This window comes from Pyxicephalus adspersus, chromosome 5 (genome assembly GCF_032062135.1).
Source record: "Pyxicephalus adspersus chromosome 5, UCB_Pads_2.0, whole genome shotgun sequence".
NCBI classification, from domain to species: domain Eukaryota; kingdom Metazoa; phylum Chordata; class Amphibia; order Anura; family Pyxicephalidae; genus Pyxicephalus; species Pyxicephalus adspersus.
Genome location: NC_092862.1, coordinates 134,824,274 through 134,846,671, shown reverse-complemented (window position 1 = coordinate 134,846,671; position 22,398 = coordinate 134,824,274). Strand labels below are relative to the sequence as shown.

The following is a 22,398-nucleotide window of genomic DNA, read 5'->3' as shown; positions in this document are numbered from 1 at the left end:
GCATCGTGCACTCCCTTGTCGTTGGAAAGGATCGTGAAAGATCCTTTCCAACGACAAAAATTGCAAGTGTGTACGCAGCTTTATTTACTCTTCCTTCTTTAAACCTTTTTTTTCATATGCATTCCTTATTTTGCATATACAGCTCTGCCTTAAAATGAGTTTACTTTTGTATTTAAAATCCCCTGTAAATGAGTCATAACCACAAGCTAAGTACATCCTCTAATTACTGGCTGCCCACCCACCCTTTTTTCTGTTAATTGCACCAGATTACTGTATGTAAAGTACAGTAATCTGTCAGTCTGTATGCATTCAATACAGGACATTCTGGGGCCACTGCAGAAACACGTCCTAGCAAAAAAACACTCTCTCTGTATGTTGTCTACATTAAAAAGAACATTTAATTAGAGTCATACATTGACTTAAACATGTGAACCATTTAACAATTAAGAATGGATGTATGCTGGACCATGTGCATTTTAGCAAAGGAGGTAACACAGGCAACGAGTGAACTAATATAATTTCCCTTTAAGTACATACTTGCCTTGTATTTTGGTCTTTGTATACATTTAAACCTAAATTCAAGGCTATTCAGCAGCATTTCTCAGCCTGGGTTCCTCCAGAGGTTGCTAGGGGTTCCTTGAGCAATAATCAATTTGTTCCTCAAATGACACCAATGATCTTTTTGGTTTTTCTATAATGGTGACATTCTTCCCTCTGGCCAGTAATTTAGGAGGTATTCTTTACACTGACCGCCATTATTATTATTAATAATATTACACACTATTTATACAGTGCCGACATAGTACGCAGTCCTTTACAAACTGTAACAGATACAGTGTTGTCGCTTTTTTGGCTGGTGTGAGCTTTATGTATACAAAAAAAGCAGCACAAAATAAATTCCCAGCAGTGTGCATTCTAAACAAGCGCCTGACTGTTGCAAGGAATCCTTTCACTTCTCTGGCAGTGGTTGCTCCTTATATGTCATTATTAATGTGCAAGCCCAGCTCAATAAAACAATCTGAGCACGGTCCATGTGATGACACCACCCCAAAGAGCATGCTCTTGGCAGCTTAGACATAGGAAAAGTGTGTTGAATGAAGATGGCTGGCATCCTGGAAGACTGAGGATATCTAATGGCTGAAGATAAACTCTACAGCCGACAACATCCTTCTTGTTTTTTTTTTTTTTAAATTTTTATTGATAAAATACTGTCAATGCCATCTCAAGTACTGGCATCGTCTTTTGGTCTGGCTGGCAGTACACAGACCAACTTGTAGTGAAACATTCCCACCCCGGACAAACCTCAGTAGTGTACCTGTGTAAGTAGTGTATCAGTGCAAATTGTCTCAATGAATGGTGATAAAGGATTGTTTCCATTGGCTGTTGGTTGTCAGAGGTGGGTAAGCAAGAAAAGGGGGGAGTGAGTAAACTGGAGCAGGGAGTTGCTGGCGGAACCATGTCTAAAAAACATAATTTTATTTCGAAAAAGCATACAAAATGTATTGTATTACAAAACACATTAACAATAAAACCTTGACTACATGGCTATCAAGCAGTCGATATTCACCAGGCTCAACACATTTCGTAGTAGACACCCCTTCTTCAACATAAAAGCCAATATGGTGTTAAAATCCAGATCTGTACATAGGTGTATTTTTTTTTTTTAATACCCCTTTCTTGCACCTCATAATTAGCAATATATGAATCTGTTACAGAAGTAAAATCATGTGCTGTAAACATTATTATTAATATTAAACAGGATTTATACAGTGCCAAATTACGCAGAGATGTACATTAAATAGGGGTTGTAAATCACAGCACAGGATGAAGAGAGGACCCTGCCCCGAAGAGCTTACAATCACACAAAATCAGGTCTGTGTATTATTCCTAAGGGTTCATCGGTGCGGTTGTATTGGTATACATCAGGCACTGATCTCAGTTGTCTCTAACCTGATGTTGTGACAGATTCAACAAACAGATGTGGAAGCTACCTGCATTGAATGGTAATGAGCTTTGTGCTGCCAGCACTCACACTCCTGGCATGCTCTGCACTCAAGTCTCTTTACTTCCGTGGCTCTTGCATAGAAGTGAAGGGTGTGTTGCACAGGTGTCAAACACAGGGCCCGTTTTATGTGGCCCGCGGTGACTGTGCCACATCCAAGCACCTGACATTTGTAGGCAGGAAGACCCAGTCCCAGAAAGCTAGGTAGAAGCAGGGCAGTCCACACAAGTACCTGACCGCGCTTCAGGCAGAAGGACCCCAGTTGCTTCTTCACACCCCTGCCGAGACCCAGCACTAAGCACGACTGTGCCAGAGTCCAGATCCTGCAGCCATTAGTATGCTGCTGCTGCTCCAGGTATGGAATCTCAGTGGGATGTTAGCAATGTTTCCAGACTCCGAGACATCGGCCTCCACCTCGGCACAGTCACTGCCTCCCCTCACATAGACCACTATAGGTCGTGTACACCGACCTCAGAAAAAGCTGCTAAGAACAAAAAANCAATCACTCCCAAAATGTCCAACAAGAGAAAAGATAATGCAGATGGGAGACAATGCAATGAAAGATGGGAAAGAGAATATATGTTCATGCTTCAGGAAGACAAGCGTGTTCTTATTTTCAGAACATGATTAATGCACGATGATGGCATGTGATATGGTGTCTCAGAAGTTTGGCCTGCAACTTAGCCTGTGGTTTAGATTTTGGCCTTCTTGTGATTTGAGTTTGATACTTCTGCTTTAAAGGCCAAAATCCTTTTTTTTTTTTTTTTTGTTAGCCTGAAATCGAATAAAATGATCCAACAGAGTTTAGTTTTACTCTAAATATATATTGGAGTGGCATTTTTTTTCTTAAGTTCAAACTAAGCAGTGGAATAATTGATAAATCCTGCGTCAGGTTTAACCTGTGATATGTAAGGCACATGTATGTACATAGCACTTCACACAGCGACAGATGTCTGACCATGTTTTCCATGTACATCTATAAAAGGAGAAGAATTTCCTTGTTATAAATCTCCCGTTTTATATATACACCATCAGAGAGGGACTTTGACACCTTTCAGGAACTTCCAAGCCCTTTAATCCATTCCCTAACGAAAACCACTCCAGATATTTTTACTCTTGTTTATGCTTTTATCTCTTGCATGGTGTTTAAAGTGTAATAAAAATAGTTATCTGATGTTGTTCCGTGAATAGGAAAATGTGAGGGCTGTTGTTCATTTAGATGGAAAAGGTAGAAATATATTTAAAGGCAACCTGTCGCAGATGATCTTATGAAGACTCTTAATCGCGGCTGGTATATTATTAATATTATTAAATAGTATTTATATAGCGCCAACATATTACGAAGCGCTTTACAAAGCCCATAGTTGTGTCACTAGCTGTCCCTCAAAGGGGCTCACAATCTAATGTTCCTACAATAGCCATATATCTTTCATGCAGTCTAAAGACAACTTTTAGGGGAGAACAATTAACCTAACTGCATGTATTTGGAATGTGAAGGGAGACCGGCGTACCCGGAGTAAACCCATGCAAACACCGGGAGAACCCGCAAACTCCATGCAGATAGTGTCCTGGCCGAGATTCGAACCTGGGGCCTAGTGCTGCAAAGTGCTAACCACTGAACTACTGTGCTGGTAAAATGGAGCAGACTTTCCTTTTTGGGGATAAGTTGGTGCTTTTAGTCTATTGTACTCTTTACTTGTTAAAGCAGAAATGTTGTAGGATAACCCACATTTGGGTCTTAAAATGAGGTTTGTCTATTTTTTTTTCCGATCTTCTTGTCACTGAGATTGGCTGTGCGGTGAAATTTTTCTACATGAAACAAGCAGAGGAAAAGCCTTGATTTTTAGGATAATGGGAAAGGATCAGAATCTAAATTTTATCATGTGTGTGTCCTCATTAGAAAAGGTTTCCCTTCACTGTTTGCTCTGGTGTGAGAGGAAGTAAAAGAAAATTTGATTTTGCCATGGATTAAAATAAATGAGTGTTGTATAGTTGTGTTTATTGGATAGTTTATGCTTTCATTTGCTTCATGAAATTCCTTTTTTAAGTTGTCTTGTCATTTTCCAGGTAGGCGGTTTTCTGAAGTCACCGAAGTACCCAATCTGGGTAATTGGTAGCGAGACTCATCTTACAGTATTCTTTACCAAGGTAAGACGTTTCACATTCATCAATGGGAATATCCAATTTCATCAGCATTTATGGATATTCAATGTGGTATTTCTGCATTCAGTTATGCTACCTACTGTGTGTAAATGGGAGCTAAAGCTCTCCCTCTAACCCTCCTTTCTCCACATTTGTTGGCTTGTTAACTGTGTTTTACTGGACTAAATCATTCATGGACCTTCGAGAATGACTGCATGTGTTATATTATTCTAGTGTACATCATATAAGACTGTGAATGGTATCATAGGTACCAATAGTTAAAGGGTGTTTAAATATTTTTTTTTTTTTTTTGGTAACTAGGGTGTGTGCAATGCTTACATACTTGGTTGTTGTCCCTCCTCTCTCAAAAAACCTGAAAAAGTATGCAAAACAATTGTATAGATCAGTGGTCCCAAATCTTTCTGACAAGTGGTCCCAGTACAGGTTATTCTCAGCAGGTCGGCCTCCTGTCAGCACACTAGCTGAGAATAGCAGAGCAGTGTAAGAGAGCCGGTGTGCTGGGAATGGCAGAGAAGTGTAAGCCGTACATACATTGCTCTGCCATTCTCAGCAGCTCCTGTGTAAGCAGTGTGTAGGCTTGGCTAGGCTTACTGATCAAACTGAGTCAATTTATTGGGCTTCACATTTTTGCTCACAATCCAAAGCTTTAGACAAATGAAACCAATAAGGCAAATTTTTAAAGCAATCGTGAACAGACTGAGATCTCACAATTCGTGAGTGGTGTGCACAGAAATTTCTTCCTCTTCTGTACAACATAGACGCTGTATACTGTTACAGTAAAATGGGTGTACCATCCAGACATATTTACACATTTTGTTGTGTTGGATTTGCTTACAATTATTCACCAGATTGCAGATCTCAAGGCTTGCTTAACATTGAGCACAACTGTCACATCTTTGTTTCCACAGATTGATATTATTACTACATAGTATTTAAATAGCGCCATCATATCACGCAGCCCTGTACAAAGTCCATAATCGTGTCACTAGCTGTCTTTCAAAGGAACTCACAATCTTATGTTCCCTACCATAGTCTTATGTCTTTAAAACAGTCTAAGGTCATTTTTTTGGGAGAAGTCAATTAACCTAACTAGATGGAATGTGGGGGGGAAACCAGAGTGTCCGGAGGAAACCCACACAAACACGGGGAGAACCTGCAAACTCCATGCAGATAGTGTCCTGGCCGAGATTCAAACCAGGGACCCAGCGCTGCAAAGGTCTAGAGAGCTAACTACTGAGGCACCGTGCTGACCATTATCCAATGGTTGCAGAAGAGATCCTGTGCATGTCTATGTAGTGTTCTCATTCCTGCATCCTAAGTGGATCTGAAGTCCCGTGGTTAGACTGTCAGTGTTAAATTACTGACTCCTTAATTTGCGGTAACCTCCATGCTTTGATTGAGGGAATTGGTTGCCTGCATCCTATCAGATAATCTGCCACCTAAACCCTACAGCGAGGGGTCTTTCCTTTTCCTGAATGTTTATAAGATCTTGAAATGATAGCTCACAACCCCTTCACCTCATAACCCTGGCATTAGTGGGCCTCTGCTGACCCATGTCATCAGTCTTGTGTGTTTTGCTTGGGTTGTGGGAAGTATAATTAGACACAATACAGATGTGACCTCACAGCATTCTGCACAAGATAAATGGAGAGTGAAGCTCTCCTTGTGATGCTCAGATCCTGGAGTGTTAGGGGGGGAATCCTGGCACGTAAAGTGTGTTTCAGGCTTGTTAAAAACAGCTGGCCCGCACTCAGGCTTAAATCATGGGGTGTTGCTTTAACCTTTTTTACTAGCTATGTTTATGAGAAATCCTTTCAAGTTTCTTTTTTTCTTTTGCTATGGAATCAATGTATAGTTTTGAAATTTGGGTGCAAATAATGCAGTTTTGCTTGTGGTTCAATAACCTCTGGGACCCCATGGATAGTACAACCTTTTTTTTTTGTAAGAGTAGACTTTTGTGCCCCTATTTGGGAGATTTCTGCCCGCCGTCGGAATAAAATGTGAAGAGAAGTCTCCAAATTTTATCTATTTTATAGACATCATACAGAGCAAGGGATTATTATTACCGTAATAATAAACATTAATAAACATTAGTTATCTAGTGCCAACATATTACGCAGCACTATACATTAAATAGGGGTTGCAAATGACAGACAGATACAGACAGCGACACAGGAGGAGAGGACCCTGCCCCGAAGAGCTTACAATCTAAGAGATAAGGAAAATCTCCCCATTTCTTGTGCATGTAAGGTATGTTTGATACAAAAGGTAATGAAGACAAATCTCACTATTTCTTCCCTGATTAGAGAAATCTAAAACAAGGAATAAGGAAAGAACTTCTGTCTGTCTATATAAATAAGTTTTATTAATAATAATAATAATAATAGCCCGTATTCTAACTCCAGATGGCCATGGGATAGAAGCTGGTAAGATGAGATAGATAAAATGAGATATAACCATGATGAAGATGCAGACAGCATTCAAAATGTAACCAAATCCCAGCAGGGAAGCAGACAAAAAAAATGGGGGAAAACCCAACCCATCCCAAATTGATAAAAAAAAATGTTTGCAGTAAAAAAAATTAGTTGTGAGACATTTAACTGGAGTTGGGCTTGAATTCAGTATGCCTAATTTGGATCAGTGATTGGATGAATTTAGATTGCATTTCATGTGAACATAAACATTTTATAGTGTAGCTCCAGGCATTCTGTGCTGCCCAGTTTAGAAGAATGTTAAAATACAACTAATCCAAACCCACTTCAGTTTACTGACATAGGACTGGCACAGATTACATTGTCTGTGTTTTATGCCAGGTTATTATGTAGCATGCAGACTTCATTTTTATTTCAAATTATTGTTTTACACTTGTTCCCTCCTCCTGTGTCATTGTGTATACTTGTCCATCATGCAGGTTTGTTATTTGTAGCCCCTGTTTGATTTGCAGCGCTGCATAATATGTTGGCATTTTTTAAATAAACTTTAATAATAGCAATAATACCCTTTAGCTTGTCCCCTTTTAAGTGGTGACCTGGGCAAACTCCACTAATTCTCTTTATTGGTTTCCAGGGTAGAGGTTATGTACACATGTGACTGACAGCTGTTGTCTTGACCTGGGAACCTAGACTTTTAATTTTTAAAGCGGAACTAAATCCACTCTATTCATTTTTCCCCATTACATTGCCTTCTTCACTTCCTTCTTGCAAACTTTGGCCATCTTGATGAGCCGGGAGGACACTCATTCAGTTCCAGCTAGTGCAGGGGAATCCAGGATTGCAAGGTATCCCCGGAGTGATCAGGCAGTTTATTGCATCTCCTGTCCCTTTCTGCAATAATAACCTGCGAGATCGAAAATTCTTTAAAAGATTTTTTTTTTTTATGTAGTACTAACATACTTAGCATTGCACTCTGTTAGCATGGTGGTCTGTGGGAGGAATGCCTCTTACATTGCTGGCCAGTGAACAGAATGCTCCGTCCTGACATTGGTGTCGGTGATAACTGTCCTGAGAAGCACAAACTGCTCATTGCTCAAAGAACCCCTTGCAACCTCTGGAGGAACTCAAGGGTTCACCAGAACCTTGCTTGAGAAACACTGGACTAAGGTCTATTTTTTAGGGGAGACTATAAAAGCAGAAGTAAACCCAAAATTCACCCAAAACAATAAAATCACGCTTTCCTTCTATCACGGAGATCAGCCTGTCCGTCGGCAGTTTTTTTTTCGATCAGGTCCCACGTCGTCCCAGTATCTGTATTCCGCCCAGCGCAGAAAGAGTGCCAGGCGCCACTATCTTCTTCTTCGCTTCCTGCTTCACCCGATCTCACACTGCGCAGGCACCAGATCAGGTGGCGTAGATTGGGAATAAACTTGCCGGTCACTGCGCATTCAGAGAACATACAATCTCTTTGCAGATAGTGTCCTGGCTGGTATCCAGATTCTAGTGGTACAAAGGTCAGAGTGCTAACCACTAAGCCACCTATGCTGCCAAGACCCATCAAGCATCATCTCATCCAGAATAATTCTATAAATTGTAATATTTAAATCTATACAAAAATGTATTACGGCACACATTGTATTATACAAGTGGAAACTTTCTTTATTTCTATCTATCTTGGATAAAATATTTTCAGATGTTAGGTGGGAAAGCCACAGAAAGCTTTCACTCAAAATCCAGAGTTAAGGTGACATGTGAACAACCACTTTAAGATGATCAATATAGCTTTGGTATTGAACGTTTGTTAGCACTGTGCACCTATTATGCACTTATTCATTGAGTCTTCAACGCCACCCCCCTGCTGTAGAGCTTCTCCCACTGAGTCTGATTTAATAAAGCTCTCAAAGGCAGGAGAGGATACACTTTCATCAGTGAAGTTGAATGATCCATCAAACCTGGAATGGATATGATCCAGGATTCAAAACATTTGCTAGCAAATAGCAGATGACTTTGAAGTAATCTATTCCAAGCTTGCTGGATCACTCAGGTTCACTGATGAAAGTGTATCCTTCCTAGCCTTGGGGAGCTTAAATAAATCAGGCCCAGTGTATATTTGAAGCTGCACAAAGTAAAATGTAGCCTGCCTCATTACATGTCTGAAGGCATTCAGCATCAATCTAATCTTTATTGGAATTTTTATATGTTTCATAAATGTTTCATAAAGGCTGTATATCATACATAGACATTACATGCAGCGTGCCAATACACAATACAAGGACAATAGATCCTATGATATATATGATTAACAAAAGCTGTACATTGCTATCCAGCTTAGACTTAGTTAGGTCTTTTCAGTGAAATCTTTTATTAGTGTAATGTTGCTTGGAGTTTGACCAGTCTATGACCAAGTTACACTCCATGCAGATTGTAAGCAGCTTGTCCTGCGTACCAGCTGGAAATTATCCTAATAAATCCAGAAGGACATTTGAAAGCATCATCTGTTCTCTTGGTTTTCTTTGCATGCAGTGGGCTTATTACATGTTTGATTTGTGACATGGCAACAGCAGAATCCATATGACGGTGGTCTCGTGAATAGCTTCATATTTCCAAAGCCTGCACAGTAGATTCTCAGTTTTATCATGTATGTGGACAGACTAATTCTAAATAGATGCGTAATTCCTGTGCCGTACATGTGACCGAACAGAAAGGAGAGAATTTAGGACAGCTCACAATGGTATTGCAGTACGCTTGTATTTTATGGTAAGGGAGGCAGAAAGCTAAATGAAAATTCCTCTAACCATTATACGGGTTGGGGGTAGGGCTGTTCTAGAAGGGAGTTTTAAAGCTGAACTCCAGGTAGGTATAACATACAAGTTTGTGCTTTATTAACCTCTGTAGTTCCTGTATATCAGAGCTCCATTTGGAAGAGGGGAGGCTGCAGTGCTCATGTGTTGACAAGAAACATGCTGATAGGAGGAAACAGCAGAGATAGGCTGATCAGTTTGCTGCTTCTTTTTGCACGGTTCACTCACAGGTTAGGGAAGGGGCAGGACCTGTAAGTGCTACTTACCTTCAGCTGAGGACTACGAACAGGACGCTGCACAAGTCTGTACTGTGTGGCAGAGACTTAAATCAAGTTGTGATTGGTTACCACACATTGTATCTCACTATTACTTTTTTGCAATGGAATATATCTGTCAGTGCAGTCATGAAGCAGTGTCCCAGATAGAGTGAATATTCATTATTAGTTGATGCGGACCATAAAGTGTAATTTTATGTGCCTAAGGGACAGCTAACAATTAATTTCCTTTCTGGAGAAAAGCGATCTCTCTGCCTCTCATCTGGTTTGCGTTGCCCTCATTAAATCTGGAAGCAGAGTTTGCAGTGGAGGAGTTGTCACCCAGCTTTTCCACATATGGGATTTTACATTGCAGCGGTGGCATTTGGCTGGGGATGACCTTACCTGCAACAAGCAATTCTATTTGCTGTAGATCTGCTTTGCACTGAAATAGTTTCGCCTGCAATGGTTCAAAAAGTTGCAATGCATCCGCGTCCACAATCACTGGTAGTGACGTCTGCTAGGCTGTGCTTAGTGAATAGTTCATGCGAAATACCCAGTATGAATGACTCCAGCTTGAATCATCAAAAAAAAAAAAAAATCCAATGTAATGCAGCTGCCAGCCCTTAGATAAACTGGCTGTTTAATTTTTTTTGCCTTTTTCCCTCCTTCCTTTGTGTGTGTTAAGGCTTAGGAATGCCCGCCCCCTTTTTCCAAGTCTCCACCCCTGAGGACTACAGGTATTCTGGAGGCAAATGAAAAAGGGTGAATAAGGCAGTCTCTTAGACATTACTTAAATACAGGCCAAGCACACAGGAACTTACAACATTTCTGGCAGATTCAGGTTTACATTTTTTGCACTTGTAGAACGCATATATAAAAAAAAAAACACTTTCAAGTTAATATTTAACAGGCGAAAAAGTAAAAACAAAAATAGAGAAGGACATTGAGAGAGGAAATATCTCCCAATGCAGTGCTCTCCCCAGCCCCATTTAACCAGGCGCACCACCCGGGACTTTTCAGGGACCATCCAGCAGTTTTTGGGTAGTAACTGAAAAGTTGGGTCACCTGCCTAAAGTTTCTTCCCACCCAGCTTTAAGAAAACTTCTGGGAAAAATACTGCAATGCATATAAAAAAGCAGCCTTGTCTACAACATTTACCGTCAACATAGAGCTGTTTCCTGCAACAATCTCTTTTTGCCACAAGATGTCTTCAGTCCTATGACCTGAATAATGCACAGGACTAACAGGGAGCTGCAGTGCAATAGTGGCATCATCATCTTACATTTAGTGATACAAGTTTTATATTATTGTAATTTAATATATATTTATATGGATATGTCATGTATAGGAAGCCAACAAGCAGCTGAGGGGTAAACCTCTGCTGAGCTAAGTTATGATTATCTTTTGCAACTTACTTTTTCAAAGCCGAATGAATAGTTACTCGGCCTTGTTCCTATTAGTTTTCTGTTATCAGTTGTCCTACAATTGCATATCCTATTATCAGAGGCTCCATGGCAGAGCCAACTGCAGGACATCAATGATTGTTTGAGGTGTCTGTAAAGGTGGCATTCTTAACCAATTTTTTTTATCCTGTGTGTAGTTCTAACAACACTTGAACATCTTACATTTGTCTATAGGTCAATTGGTATGATAGTTAAAGGAGCCTTTCCCAACAGCAATGGTATTAATGTTTACTGCCCCCATACATTGTGCAATGATAACGAAGAGCTGCAATTTATTTCCCATCACCATAGGTTAGATAACACAGTTGCATTCAAATGCCTTTTATTTGATATGTACTAGTTTTATCCCCAATTGACGTCAGACTTCTTGGAAGTCTTATACTGGGTACTGTGATTTGGGATTTTTATTGTCTAATACATTTTTTTTTTTAGAGCTTCCACAAAGGCTGAATTGTTAAGCTTCCGTGATAGTAGACGTTCTTTATGCTTTGATATTTGTTCTGCTCTAGAAACTGCTAATAAATTAGTTATTGGAGGTGCAGAGCTTGGTTTTTCCCCATCATTTTTTTACCAATATTTTGTGGTGCCAAATCTTTGATCAGTTGAGTAGGAGCACTGCAAAGCACGGCACAGTTCTGGTCCACTATGGGCCACTATACCTGTATTGTCTTCCATCCAGAAGCTCATACTTCATATGTTTTTGAAGGTTCTTCCTGGCCTTCTGCCTAAATATTTACCCTCATAATTTTCTCCTAGAGCCAGGTATCCATAGGTATGGCACCATCTTTAGTGACCATGATCCAGGTGCTCAGTTGTGCTCATCTCTGATCTTCAAAGGCCACCAGAAGTTCATGGTATTCACTTTTTCTTAGAAGACTTTCAGGTGAGATAATTACTGCTGATGTATAGTGATAATTGAAGGAGTCAGGAAAGCTGGGATTTATCAGCAGTTTCAAGAGTGTATTTCAATGTCGAACATACATAAGTGTCAGCAAATTTAACAAGACTGGTATCAACTATTCCAGCAGATTATATACATTATAGATAGGTTATTCACTATAATACCTTATGGGAAATTGTATTTAGTAACTATAAAAAAACAATGTGAATACCATATGCAAAACATCTCAATTCCCACGCGTTTCGCGGGTATTTTTCTTCAGGGGATGCACGGAGAACCTTACTTGATTTTGTGGGCAGTGATTCTCATATGTGTAATGTAATTCTCCAGAAATGGTGAAAAAAATGATAATGATATACTGTCTGGACGCCAACCTCCTACTAGCACATATGTCCCATAGGAAACCCATTTCAACATATCTAGAGAATTACATTCCTTGTACCTATGTATGTTTGACATTGAAATACACTTTTGAAACTGCTGATAAACCCCAGCTTTCCTACCTCCTTCAATTATAACTTCCAAACTATTGGGGTCAGTACCAAAATAATTTAACATAGGTGAAAGGTGAAGCGCTGTATTGTCCAAAAAATTACTGCTGATGTGTAATAGACACCCATCCATCATTTTTAAGGTGGTGCTGTTTTAGTTTCAAGTAGGATCCACATAATAACACTGTTCTGTTTTGATGGCAACAGACTGGTGGTGGACTGGATTTCTGTTGGGTTGGTCATATGTGCTTGTACGCTGCACTACATCTTGCTACTTGGGTGATCTCCTAAATGAATTAGCGATGTTCAGTGCATTGCTACTTAGTTCATGATCAAATATGCTTGCTGAACATCTCATTTCCTCTTATTCCTGAATTTAATTGGCGGGATGGTTAGTCAGGTGTGTCCATGTGACACCCAATGTTGGATGAACAAGAGATGGCAGATTACATTACGCCGGCATTCCTGCGTTAAAGCAGAACCGTGTGTCTTCAAGAGACATGGGGATTTGTAGTTAACAAGAACGGAGTTATATGCAATGGAATCCTCTCATGATAGGATATGCATTTGTAGGACCTCTGATAACAGAAAACTAAAAGGAACAAGGTCCAGTAACTGTTCATTCAGCTTTTGAACTTGAAAAAGTAAGTTTCAAAGCTAATCATAACTTGGCTAACAAATGTCCAACCCTCAGCTGCTTGGGCTACGTACACATATCAGATAATTCTGGTCCGACAATTGCCTCATGGCTGATATCGGACGAGAATCTGGGGTGTGTACAGCACTTGTCGTTCATGGATCTGTCCTGGCACATCCACAAATGATAAACGATCGTAATGGAAGTGAAAGGGGAAAAGCACAGCAGGGTGCTGCTCTGTCGTTCTCCCCCCTTTCCATATAGCGCTTATTCAGTCTTATGAAGATCCATTCAGATTGTCAAAGATCCTTTTGATTTATTAAAAGTGTGTACGTAGCCTTAGTCGATGCTCCCACCTCCTAGATTGTAAGCTCTTCTGGGCAGGGTCCTCTCCTCATGTGTCTGTATTCGTCTCTCATTTGCAACCCCTATTTAATGTACAGCGCGGCGTAATATGTTGGCGTTAAATACTGTATAATAATAATAATAATAATATTAACCTGGAGAAGATTTTGGAAATCTGCAGACAGAGCAATACTTCCACACAAAGAATTGGGGCCTTACCTTGCAGGGAATAGGCTTTTTTACTCAGGAGGTGGCTTCTTTCCTGGTAGTTGAAATGGTAGCTGATGTAACCTGGGAACCCGGCCAAGGGGTTGTTAATGCTTTTCTGTTCTTTCTGGTGCCTGATGGGTCTGTGCATAGTGGACAGTAGACTAAGCTGCACATTTTCTAACTCATTAAACCTGTAATATATTTTTTTGGCTTACTGCACTTTATCAATTTGCCCTAAATTATCATCCAACAAGCCCCCAAATTACCTCAAATAAAAATGCAAGTCATCTCATTCTTTATTTTTTTTTTGTATATTTTTTGAAAACACGTTACCGCTATATCTTCATCCATAAAACCAGATGTTTTAATTTGTTTAGTGAAAGCCCATGTGAACGTGAGTGAATTTGGACATTATGAAGTGTTGGGGTTCTTGGCGTACAAAAAATAATATACAATTTGTTTTGTTATGATCAGATGCCAAGTATGCAGTTTCCCAATCACAAAGTAGCTTTCCGTGTACATTTTTATTTGTTCTGATGTGGTATTCACTTAGTAAATTTCATTTTAATTGTCTTTCCCAACCATCAGCTGTCACTTCTATTTTTTATTACAATGAGATTGTTTTTATTTTCCATAAAATGTGTGATTAATCTCTTTTAGTATAATAGTGATTTTTTTTTTGGTTTTGCTTTTAGATGCAATGTTTCTTCCACACGATATAGCTACAGATATCAAACATTTTATTAATAAAGTCTATCTCAAATCTTTTCTTTGTGTTGAGAGTAAAACTGCGTACCCACGCTGAATTATTGTCCTTGGAAACTATCTTTCGAGATCAGCAAGAAACGACTGAAAGATGAATGAATAATCACTGTATATACATTGCCGTTCTGTTCTATAGAGAGGGGGAGAACAAGCAAGTGGCAAGCTGCTGTACCCTACACCCTTTACTTCTATTGCCGTTGTTCATGGACCTGTCTGACAACTTCTGTACACATTTAAATTTCACACCTGAGATGAGCCCGATAGCTCATATTGGGCGAGAATCATCTGACGTGTGTACCTAGCCTAAGACAGCCTAAGGTCATCAATAGTGTTTTAGCAGAACTTGCTGTGTCAGTCCCCTTGTTGGGGACCAATTGAAAAGGTTTAAGTGCCACTGTCAACAGAACTCCGATAGGGGTAATGTTTTTTAATAGGCAGCACTTAGAACTAGTAGTGTACAGTTCTTTCTGCCTCTCAGTTCTCTCACAATAGTGAGATCTGACAGGCAGAAGGAACAGTACAATACTGGGCATATAACACGACCCCCAAATGATTGGTTAGAGTGGGGGGTCGTCTTATACGCCCAGTCGCCTTATACACCGGAAAATACGGTATTTTAAAGTCGCATGAAGTTGTCATCTATCGACGTGAATGGCAGCACACCTAGGATAACTTTAATGTAATCTGTGCCCAGACTCTGCGCAATAATGTATTTGTTTATTGTCACTGACCTCTGAAGCTGTATGCATTGTGGAGAGATTCATCTCCAAGCTTCACATCAGAGCCATTGTTGTCATTGGGTTTTTCAGAAGACAAATTATAAAGCAATTTACAGGTATTTATGTATTACATTAATGTTTTTAGCGCAATATATATACGGTACATAATATAATGTATTTTTTCCCAAGTAAACCTTAAAAACAAATTCAAAACTAAAATTGTCCTTTATAGCTTCCCTATAGGAACCGTACAAAGAAGGAAAGTTTACAGTCATAAATATTTATATATATATATATGGAGAGAGCAAGAGAGATCTGTGCAATTATGTTATTGCAGTGTGCAAAGGAGAGAGAACACATTTATGAGATGTTTCAGAATTAAATTTTCAGAATGACCGTAGATATTGGTAATGCATGCTTTCTACAAAGGAAGTTATTGCGTGCAGGAACAGAACATTTGGCATGCTATGGGGACACTTCCTCCCTTGTCCTTTCATCACTGGAGTTCTACTTTTAGAATGTTCTGAAAGGTTCAGTTTTCTGCTTTGAATGATATATGTGTCTCTTTCTTTCACAAAAGGAGCTTCAGGCATTCCAAGTTCATAACTTTGTCACAGATCCATTCAGATGTAGTCCTCTGTTTTGTTTTCATTTTCTGCATGTTGGAGTTTTCATTTGCAGCTCAATGAAATACGTTTCAGAGAAGCTCAAGGGAAAAATCTCCTCCAAAGGAACACACATGTACCGTATTTTTTGCAGTATAAGACGCACTTTTTCTTCCCCAAAACTGGGGGGGAAAAGTTAGTGCGTCCTATACGACAAAGGTGTGATAAAATAACTAAAATAATATACTCACTGCTGGGGCTGCCATCAGGGTGGAGCAAAGGGTACTTATTATTTGAGAGCTTCCACTATCCAAAGCAACTTCTCCTAGCAGCCTAATCTGATATAGATTTGTGAATAGAAAAGGAGGAGAGGCGGGAGACGGCACAGAAGATTGGAGACCAGAGACATATGAGAAGAAGGATGGAGAGGAAAGACACCCTTGAGAACAAGGGTGTAAAGCAGAGACAGGAGAGGAAGGAGACACACTTTTTAGACCTAAAAAATACACAATAAAATAAATTTAATTCAGAACGTTTCTAGTTCAAGTGATATCCTTTTGGCGAACTCGAGCTATTACAATGCAAGCTTTTGTTTTTGTTTTTTTTCGAAAATCCCTTCTTCAGCCTCTGCATACTCTTTGTAGACTATCACTTGAACTAGAGACTTTTTGCATTAATCAGTGGCTCATACCAAACAAGAATCAATTATAATACATTTAATGATAATTTATATCCTAATTGGAATAGTTTTTGTACTTAAGCCAGTTGTGAGAGGCTCTTCAAAGCGGTGTAATCCATCTCATCCCTAATATAAGACAGCAGTGAGCTTGTCTTCCTCTTCCACTTATTCCCTGTTCTGGGATCCAGCAACATCCCACCAGCTGTTTGAGCAGCACTTCCACTAGACACAATACTAGAAGACATTCTCCTTTCATGTTCTGTGAATGGGAGGTGCTCAGTAATGGGGAAGGCAGCCTAGTGACACTGATTGATTGGGAGGAATGTTGATTGGAAACATTAGCTTTGGGAAGGCTTGGAGTATTTCAGGCACTGACTGCTTGATTATGCAGATAAAGATCTCTATTCTTCTATGACGTTGTCCCCCAATGACTTCCTTACAGTTATCATTTTATTATGAAGGTTCGAAAAAATGCCCCAGTGACTACCTAAAAGCATAATTCTAGATTTAAAGTGTATATGAAGGCAAAAAAAGCCACATGACTCTGTATTACATGCACATTACCCATGTTTTATTCAGTTTAATACAGTCTATTAATTCCTTGTTACATTGTTTTACCTGTTCATATGTAGATCCTGTATGTATCATCTGTAGCTGGCTGTGTGTGCTCAGTAGATTGATGGGTTGTCTGCACGCGTTTGGCCCCAAAGTGTGTAAAATTCTAGCTGGTACTCAGACTCCTTCTTTAGGCCTGATTTATTAAAGCTCACCAAGGCTGGAGAGGATACTTTCATTGGTGAAGCTGGGTGATCAAGCAAACCAAGAATTGGATTCCTTTAAGTAATTTGCTTTTTGATAGCAAATGTTTTCAATCATGGGCCAGATCCATTCTAGGTTTGCTGGATCACCCAGGTTCACAGATGAAAGTGTATCCTCTCCAGCCTTGGAGAGCTTTATTAAATCAGGTCCTTTATCATAAATATCCCTATTGCGTATGTTAACTCATAAAAAAAATCTTTGGATCAACAAGACAGACAGACAAGTATATATTTTTTTTAGAAGCAGACATCAGCAATGTCAGCCTCTATATTTTTAATCTTACATCTCGTTGGGAAATCTGGAAAATGCGTGGATGTGTTCTTCTGTAATAGCCAATCAACTGTGCTGGCATAATTAATTTCCCTGTTTTACTAACAATATTTGGTTCCTGAATTACAAAACTTGTGGGAAAGTGGAAATCTGTAAGTAAAACATGTATCAGAATTCACTATGAAATAACCCAATAAGTCAAAGTAAGACTTTGGTGTGTAAGCAAGACTTAATACAGGAAGTACTCTGCAGCCCCCACAACCACTAATAAAGGGTTAGTAGTACATCATAAAGCTGGACCTTCAATTGTTGGCAGCATATAAAGCCCGATGCATGAATGAAATATATGGCGTTTCCATACTTTTATATGGCCATTGGGACTCTACTCTAGCATTTCCATATTTCACTTTATTAATTTAATTCTCATTCTCTGTACTTGAACAATTTTGTATTAGACTACTGGGTGGCATTTAAATGAGGGAGTAAAAGAAAAGACAATGTAGACTGGCTTTTACTTTTTTTTTTCTAATGGTCATTATTAAAAATGACTAAAACAGAAAAGTTGTATGCATGTAGAATTTTATATACACACACCAGTATTCTCCCCAGAATTTTTTTAAGCTGGGTGGGAAGAAGCTGTAGACGGGTGGTGGCCCCTGTATTGTGACCCAACATTTCAGTAACTACCCAAAAACAGCCATGTTACTGAAAAAGTTTTTTAATTGGAAAGGATCTTTCACAATCCTCTCCGACGACTAAAAGATGCATGAATGAGCGCTGTAGTTACACCGCCATTCCGCTCTATGGAGATAAGAGGGGGCAGAATGAGTGAGGCGCACCCTGCTACATTCTTTCCCATTTACTTACATTTCAGTTGTTCATAGATCTGCCGGGATGAATTAATGAACGACGTCGGAGGACCACTGTACTATGTACACTGTACACTGAGATTCTTATCCGATACTAGCCCTGAAATGAAAATTGAATGAGATTAATCTGACGTGTACGTAGACTTACTCTTGACTTACTCTCTGCTGCCTAGCTCTGTTGGCCTGGCCTGACCTGGGTATGGTGAGGCCATTCTGCATTGGCACAGGAGCTGCAACAATTCAATTTTTGTGACGATCAACCAGTACTTTTTTGTGCTTACAGAACAAAAAAACAACAAACAAAGTAAATGGTAAAAAAAATGAAGGAAACTGTAAGCAATGTTTGCTCCAGGAAGTGCATTTCTCCTCTTCTATTACATTATATGTATTCATATTGACAAACCTATTCCCACAGCTTTGTTACCAGGTTCACGTTCCAAGCCAAACATCTCATTTTCTGTATTATATATTGCTTTATATAATTCACATTCTACTTTGCCTCAGTAAATTTTAACTTGAGCGGTGATGACGAGACAGATATTTCTTAATAATGCTTTAGAATAAAACCTTGCCAGAATAAAACCTCACATGTCTGAAGGAAATAGGTGCTTAAGCACTACAATATTACAGTGAGTTCCTGGTGACCGCAGCTACATTTTATATATCAGAAAAAAGATGTGTTAGTGGTTTTATACTTATGTTTTTTTTAAATCTTTGATGTCATTTTTACACACAATCTCCATACATGTTTATTTTAAGAACACCAGGTCTTATTCTGATGTCTTTTGAACGTCACATTTTTGGTGTCAATAGACCTAATTTTCATTTTAGGTATTTAATGCGTAGATCTTTTTATTTTATTATTTTTCAAAGCTTTTAAAGCTATCCATTTATTGGTTGCTGTGCTGTATCTCTGTTTTCCCCCCACCTTTGCCTTTTCTTAAAGCATAGGATTTATTGTCCTACTACTGTTTTAAGGAAACAGTTTTCCTTTTCATGACTTAATGCAGAACTAAACCCTGGGGATCACTCACCTGTCCTAGTTCCGTTGTGGGACACCACCATCTTCTCCCTTCTTCTTTTTCACGTTTCATTCTTCTCCAATTATGTTTGGCTGGCCTGGGTGAGATACCTCCCATGCAGTCCATGCACTTGCAAGGAAAACTAGGAAATAAACCCTGTTTATACCTCACCTGTCCCAGTTGCATTGCCGGGTGCCATCATCTTCTCCCTTCCTCTGTTCCGTGTTCCGATGTGTTCCCAGCACCCACAGGAAACTAGGATTACGTTGGGGGCGATCAGGCAAGTAAGAATATTTTGGTCTATAAGGATCTGCCTAGTTTTTTAAAGTGGAGCTTTAGTTCCACGATAAACAGTTGTGGCCTATTGAGAAGAAGAAATTCTTTTTACTAATAAACAGTATTTATATAGCATCAGCTTTTTACACGGCACTGCACATTAAATAGGTGTTGAAAATGACAGATACAAACAATGAAACAGGAGATGAAGGCCCTGCTCAGAAGAGCTTAAAATCTAAGAGGAGAAGGAATGGCCTCACACAGTTTTGGTATAAGACTGTTGGAATGCCAGGCACCCCATATTCAATATAACATAGAATCAGCATCATGCTGCTCGCAGAGCATAGTTTTTTCGGGAAGATCAGCAATATCAGCCTATTTCTTTAAGTGTAGAGTTCCTTGCAAAATAAAAAAAAAAATTGTATACACCACTTTGGAAAAGTCAAACAGACAACAGAAAGTCTATTTGGTTATTCCGTATTTTATCTCCACTTTTTCTTGTACTGTATTTCTGTTCTCATCTTATCTCCATGAGAAACACACAGAAGTCTTCAGTTCAGTTCAGCCTTGGTGGGATTCTCTTCTATTCTGGTCTTGTGAACTGTGAAGGGTTCACCTGATGTAACCGATAGACTCATGTCTACAACACAGAAGAATGATATTCATTGTAACTGGAGTACAGACTTTCCGAATGACCGTTATGTAAAAAAACAACAATGCTTGACAAGGGCTTGCTTTTTAACAGAACAAACAGAGTTCTATCATTACCAGAAATCAGTTTCTATGCCGTATTAAGAAAATCTTCTGCTCTGATAACGACCCATTATAAGGAAATAGTCACCTGTGCAGCTTCCTTGTAGATGGTTATTGACTTTGAAGTGCTGCTTGTTTCAGATTTATTCTAGCATGACTTTCATCGAAGAACAATCCAGGTCTTTGGGGATTTTAAAAGGCAACCAAATGGGGATACAGGCAGCTGTAAATATCTGTCAAAAGTTCTATCTGTTCCCTACTTTAATGACAATGTAAAATAAGGAAGTTTTTGCACAAGTTTTGCTTTAAATATTACAAACATTTAATCAAGTTGGAGCCAACTCTTCTCCCCATACCAAAACCCCTTGTTGTTCCGTGCCCTTTTTTACAGCTACAACAGCCTTTACCTGTCTGGAAAGGCTTTCAAAATTAAATGTGTCTATTAAATTAGGCCTATTCAGCCAATGTTTTGGTTTGGGTGAGGACACCTTGCTTGTATTTGGTTTTAAAGGTGTTAAGTACAGTTAAAGTGGATCTAAAGTTCTACAGGGCAGCAAAGTGGCTAAGTAGTTAGCGCTCTGGCCTTTGCAGCGCTAAGTTCCAGGTTCGAATCTCAGCCAGAATGTATATCCCCTATATATGGAGTTTGTGTGTTCTCCCCATGTTTGCATGGGTTTCCTCTGGGTACTCTGCTTTACTCCCACATTCCAAAAACATGCAGTTAGTTTAATTGGCTTCCCCCAGAAATTGACCTTAGACTTTATAAGTGACATACGACTATGGTAGGGACATTAGATAGCGAGCTCCTTTGAGGGACAGTTAGTGACATGATAACTAACTTTGTAAAGCGCTGCGTAATATGTCAGCACTAAATAAATACTATGTAATAGTACTTTAAAAAGAAGTAGAAGGGGACAGCCCATGTCCCTTCAGCAAAAAGTATTCTTACCTGCCCAATCTCCTCCCATCTGTGAAAGTTTGCTGCTCAGCATTGGTTGCAAGAAGCATTGGCTGCAGGATACCCGGCAATCCTGACTTCCCGTGCGGGTGCTGGGACTGAGTGGTCTTCCACGTTCCATTACATCTGTTACATCTTCCCAGCCTGGCCAATCAAGGTGACTGAAAATGTCAAGGCAAGGAAAGAAGAAGATTGTGGCACCTGCAACAGAACAGGGGCAATTCAGTATCTCAGGGTTTAGTTATACTTTAGGTCAAGGCTTTATGCTGGCCACTACACCAAGTTTATGAAACTATCTTTTCATTGAGCTGATCTCATGAGCAGCTTGCAAAAGAAAATGGTCTTGACCATACTGTTGCCACAAATTGGTAATGAATAATTTCCGAAAGGTCTTTATATCCTTTAGCATTAACAGTAACTTTCACTGGAAGCACATAAACTTGAAATTTGAAAGGGGTGTGCACATAACTTTGACCATACTGTCTACTTGCACAGCACACATCTTACCCTGCTTAGTTCTTTAGTTTTCCCCCAGGCACTACTGTAGTCCACCTTGCACCCTGTTGTCAGTGATTTGGTCATTTGAGAACCACTACATGGAGTACTGGAACAAAATTTCTGATAACACCTGTTCTCTAACATATTTCGGTGTTCTCCCCAGCCCCTTTTCAGCAACCACCCGGCTGGTTTGGGTGGTTACTAATGTGATGGGTCACAGTACAGGGGCTTCCACCTGCCTACAATTTCTTCCCACCCAGCTTTATTTGTATTGTGGACAAAATGACAGGTGCTTTTTAGGCAAGTTTTGGCCTTTAATTCTGCCTACAAGCCGTACAGTCACAGCACTGAACCTCTACAAAGCATACAGGTGTCGCTGTCTGAATTTCTAGCGTAATGCTTGTTTCCTGTGCTAGTCTTGAATCTATAAGTCATGCCTGTAGGACAAGAGTTGCAAGTATGC

At 39.5% G+C, this 22,398-nt stretch overlaps 1 protein-coding gene across 1 annotated transcript in view; it reads left to right on the top strand.

Annotated features, from left to right (window-relative positions):
• MINDY3 (MINDY lysine 48 deubiquitinase 3) overlaps positions 1-22,398 on the top strand; it is an 80,885-nt gene that overhangs the window by 23,469 nt on the left and 35,018 nt on the right. Inside the window, exon 11 of the mRNA XM_072413423.1 lies at positions 4,070-4,150. Coding sequence (XP_072269524.1) covers positions 4,070-4,150 — 81 coding nt within the window. The remainder of the gene's footprint in view (positions 1-4,069; positions 4,151-22,398) is intronic.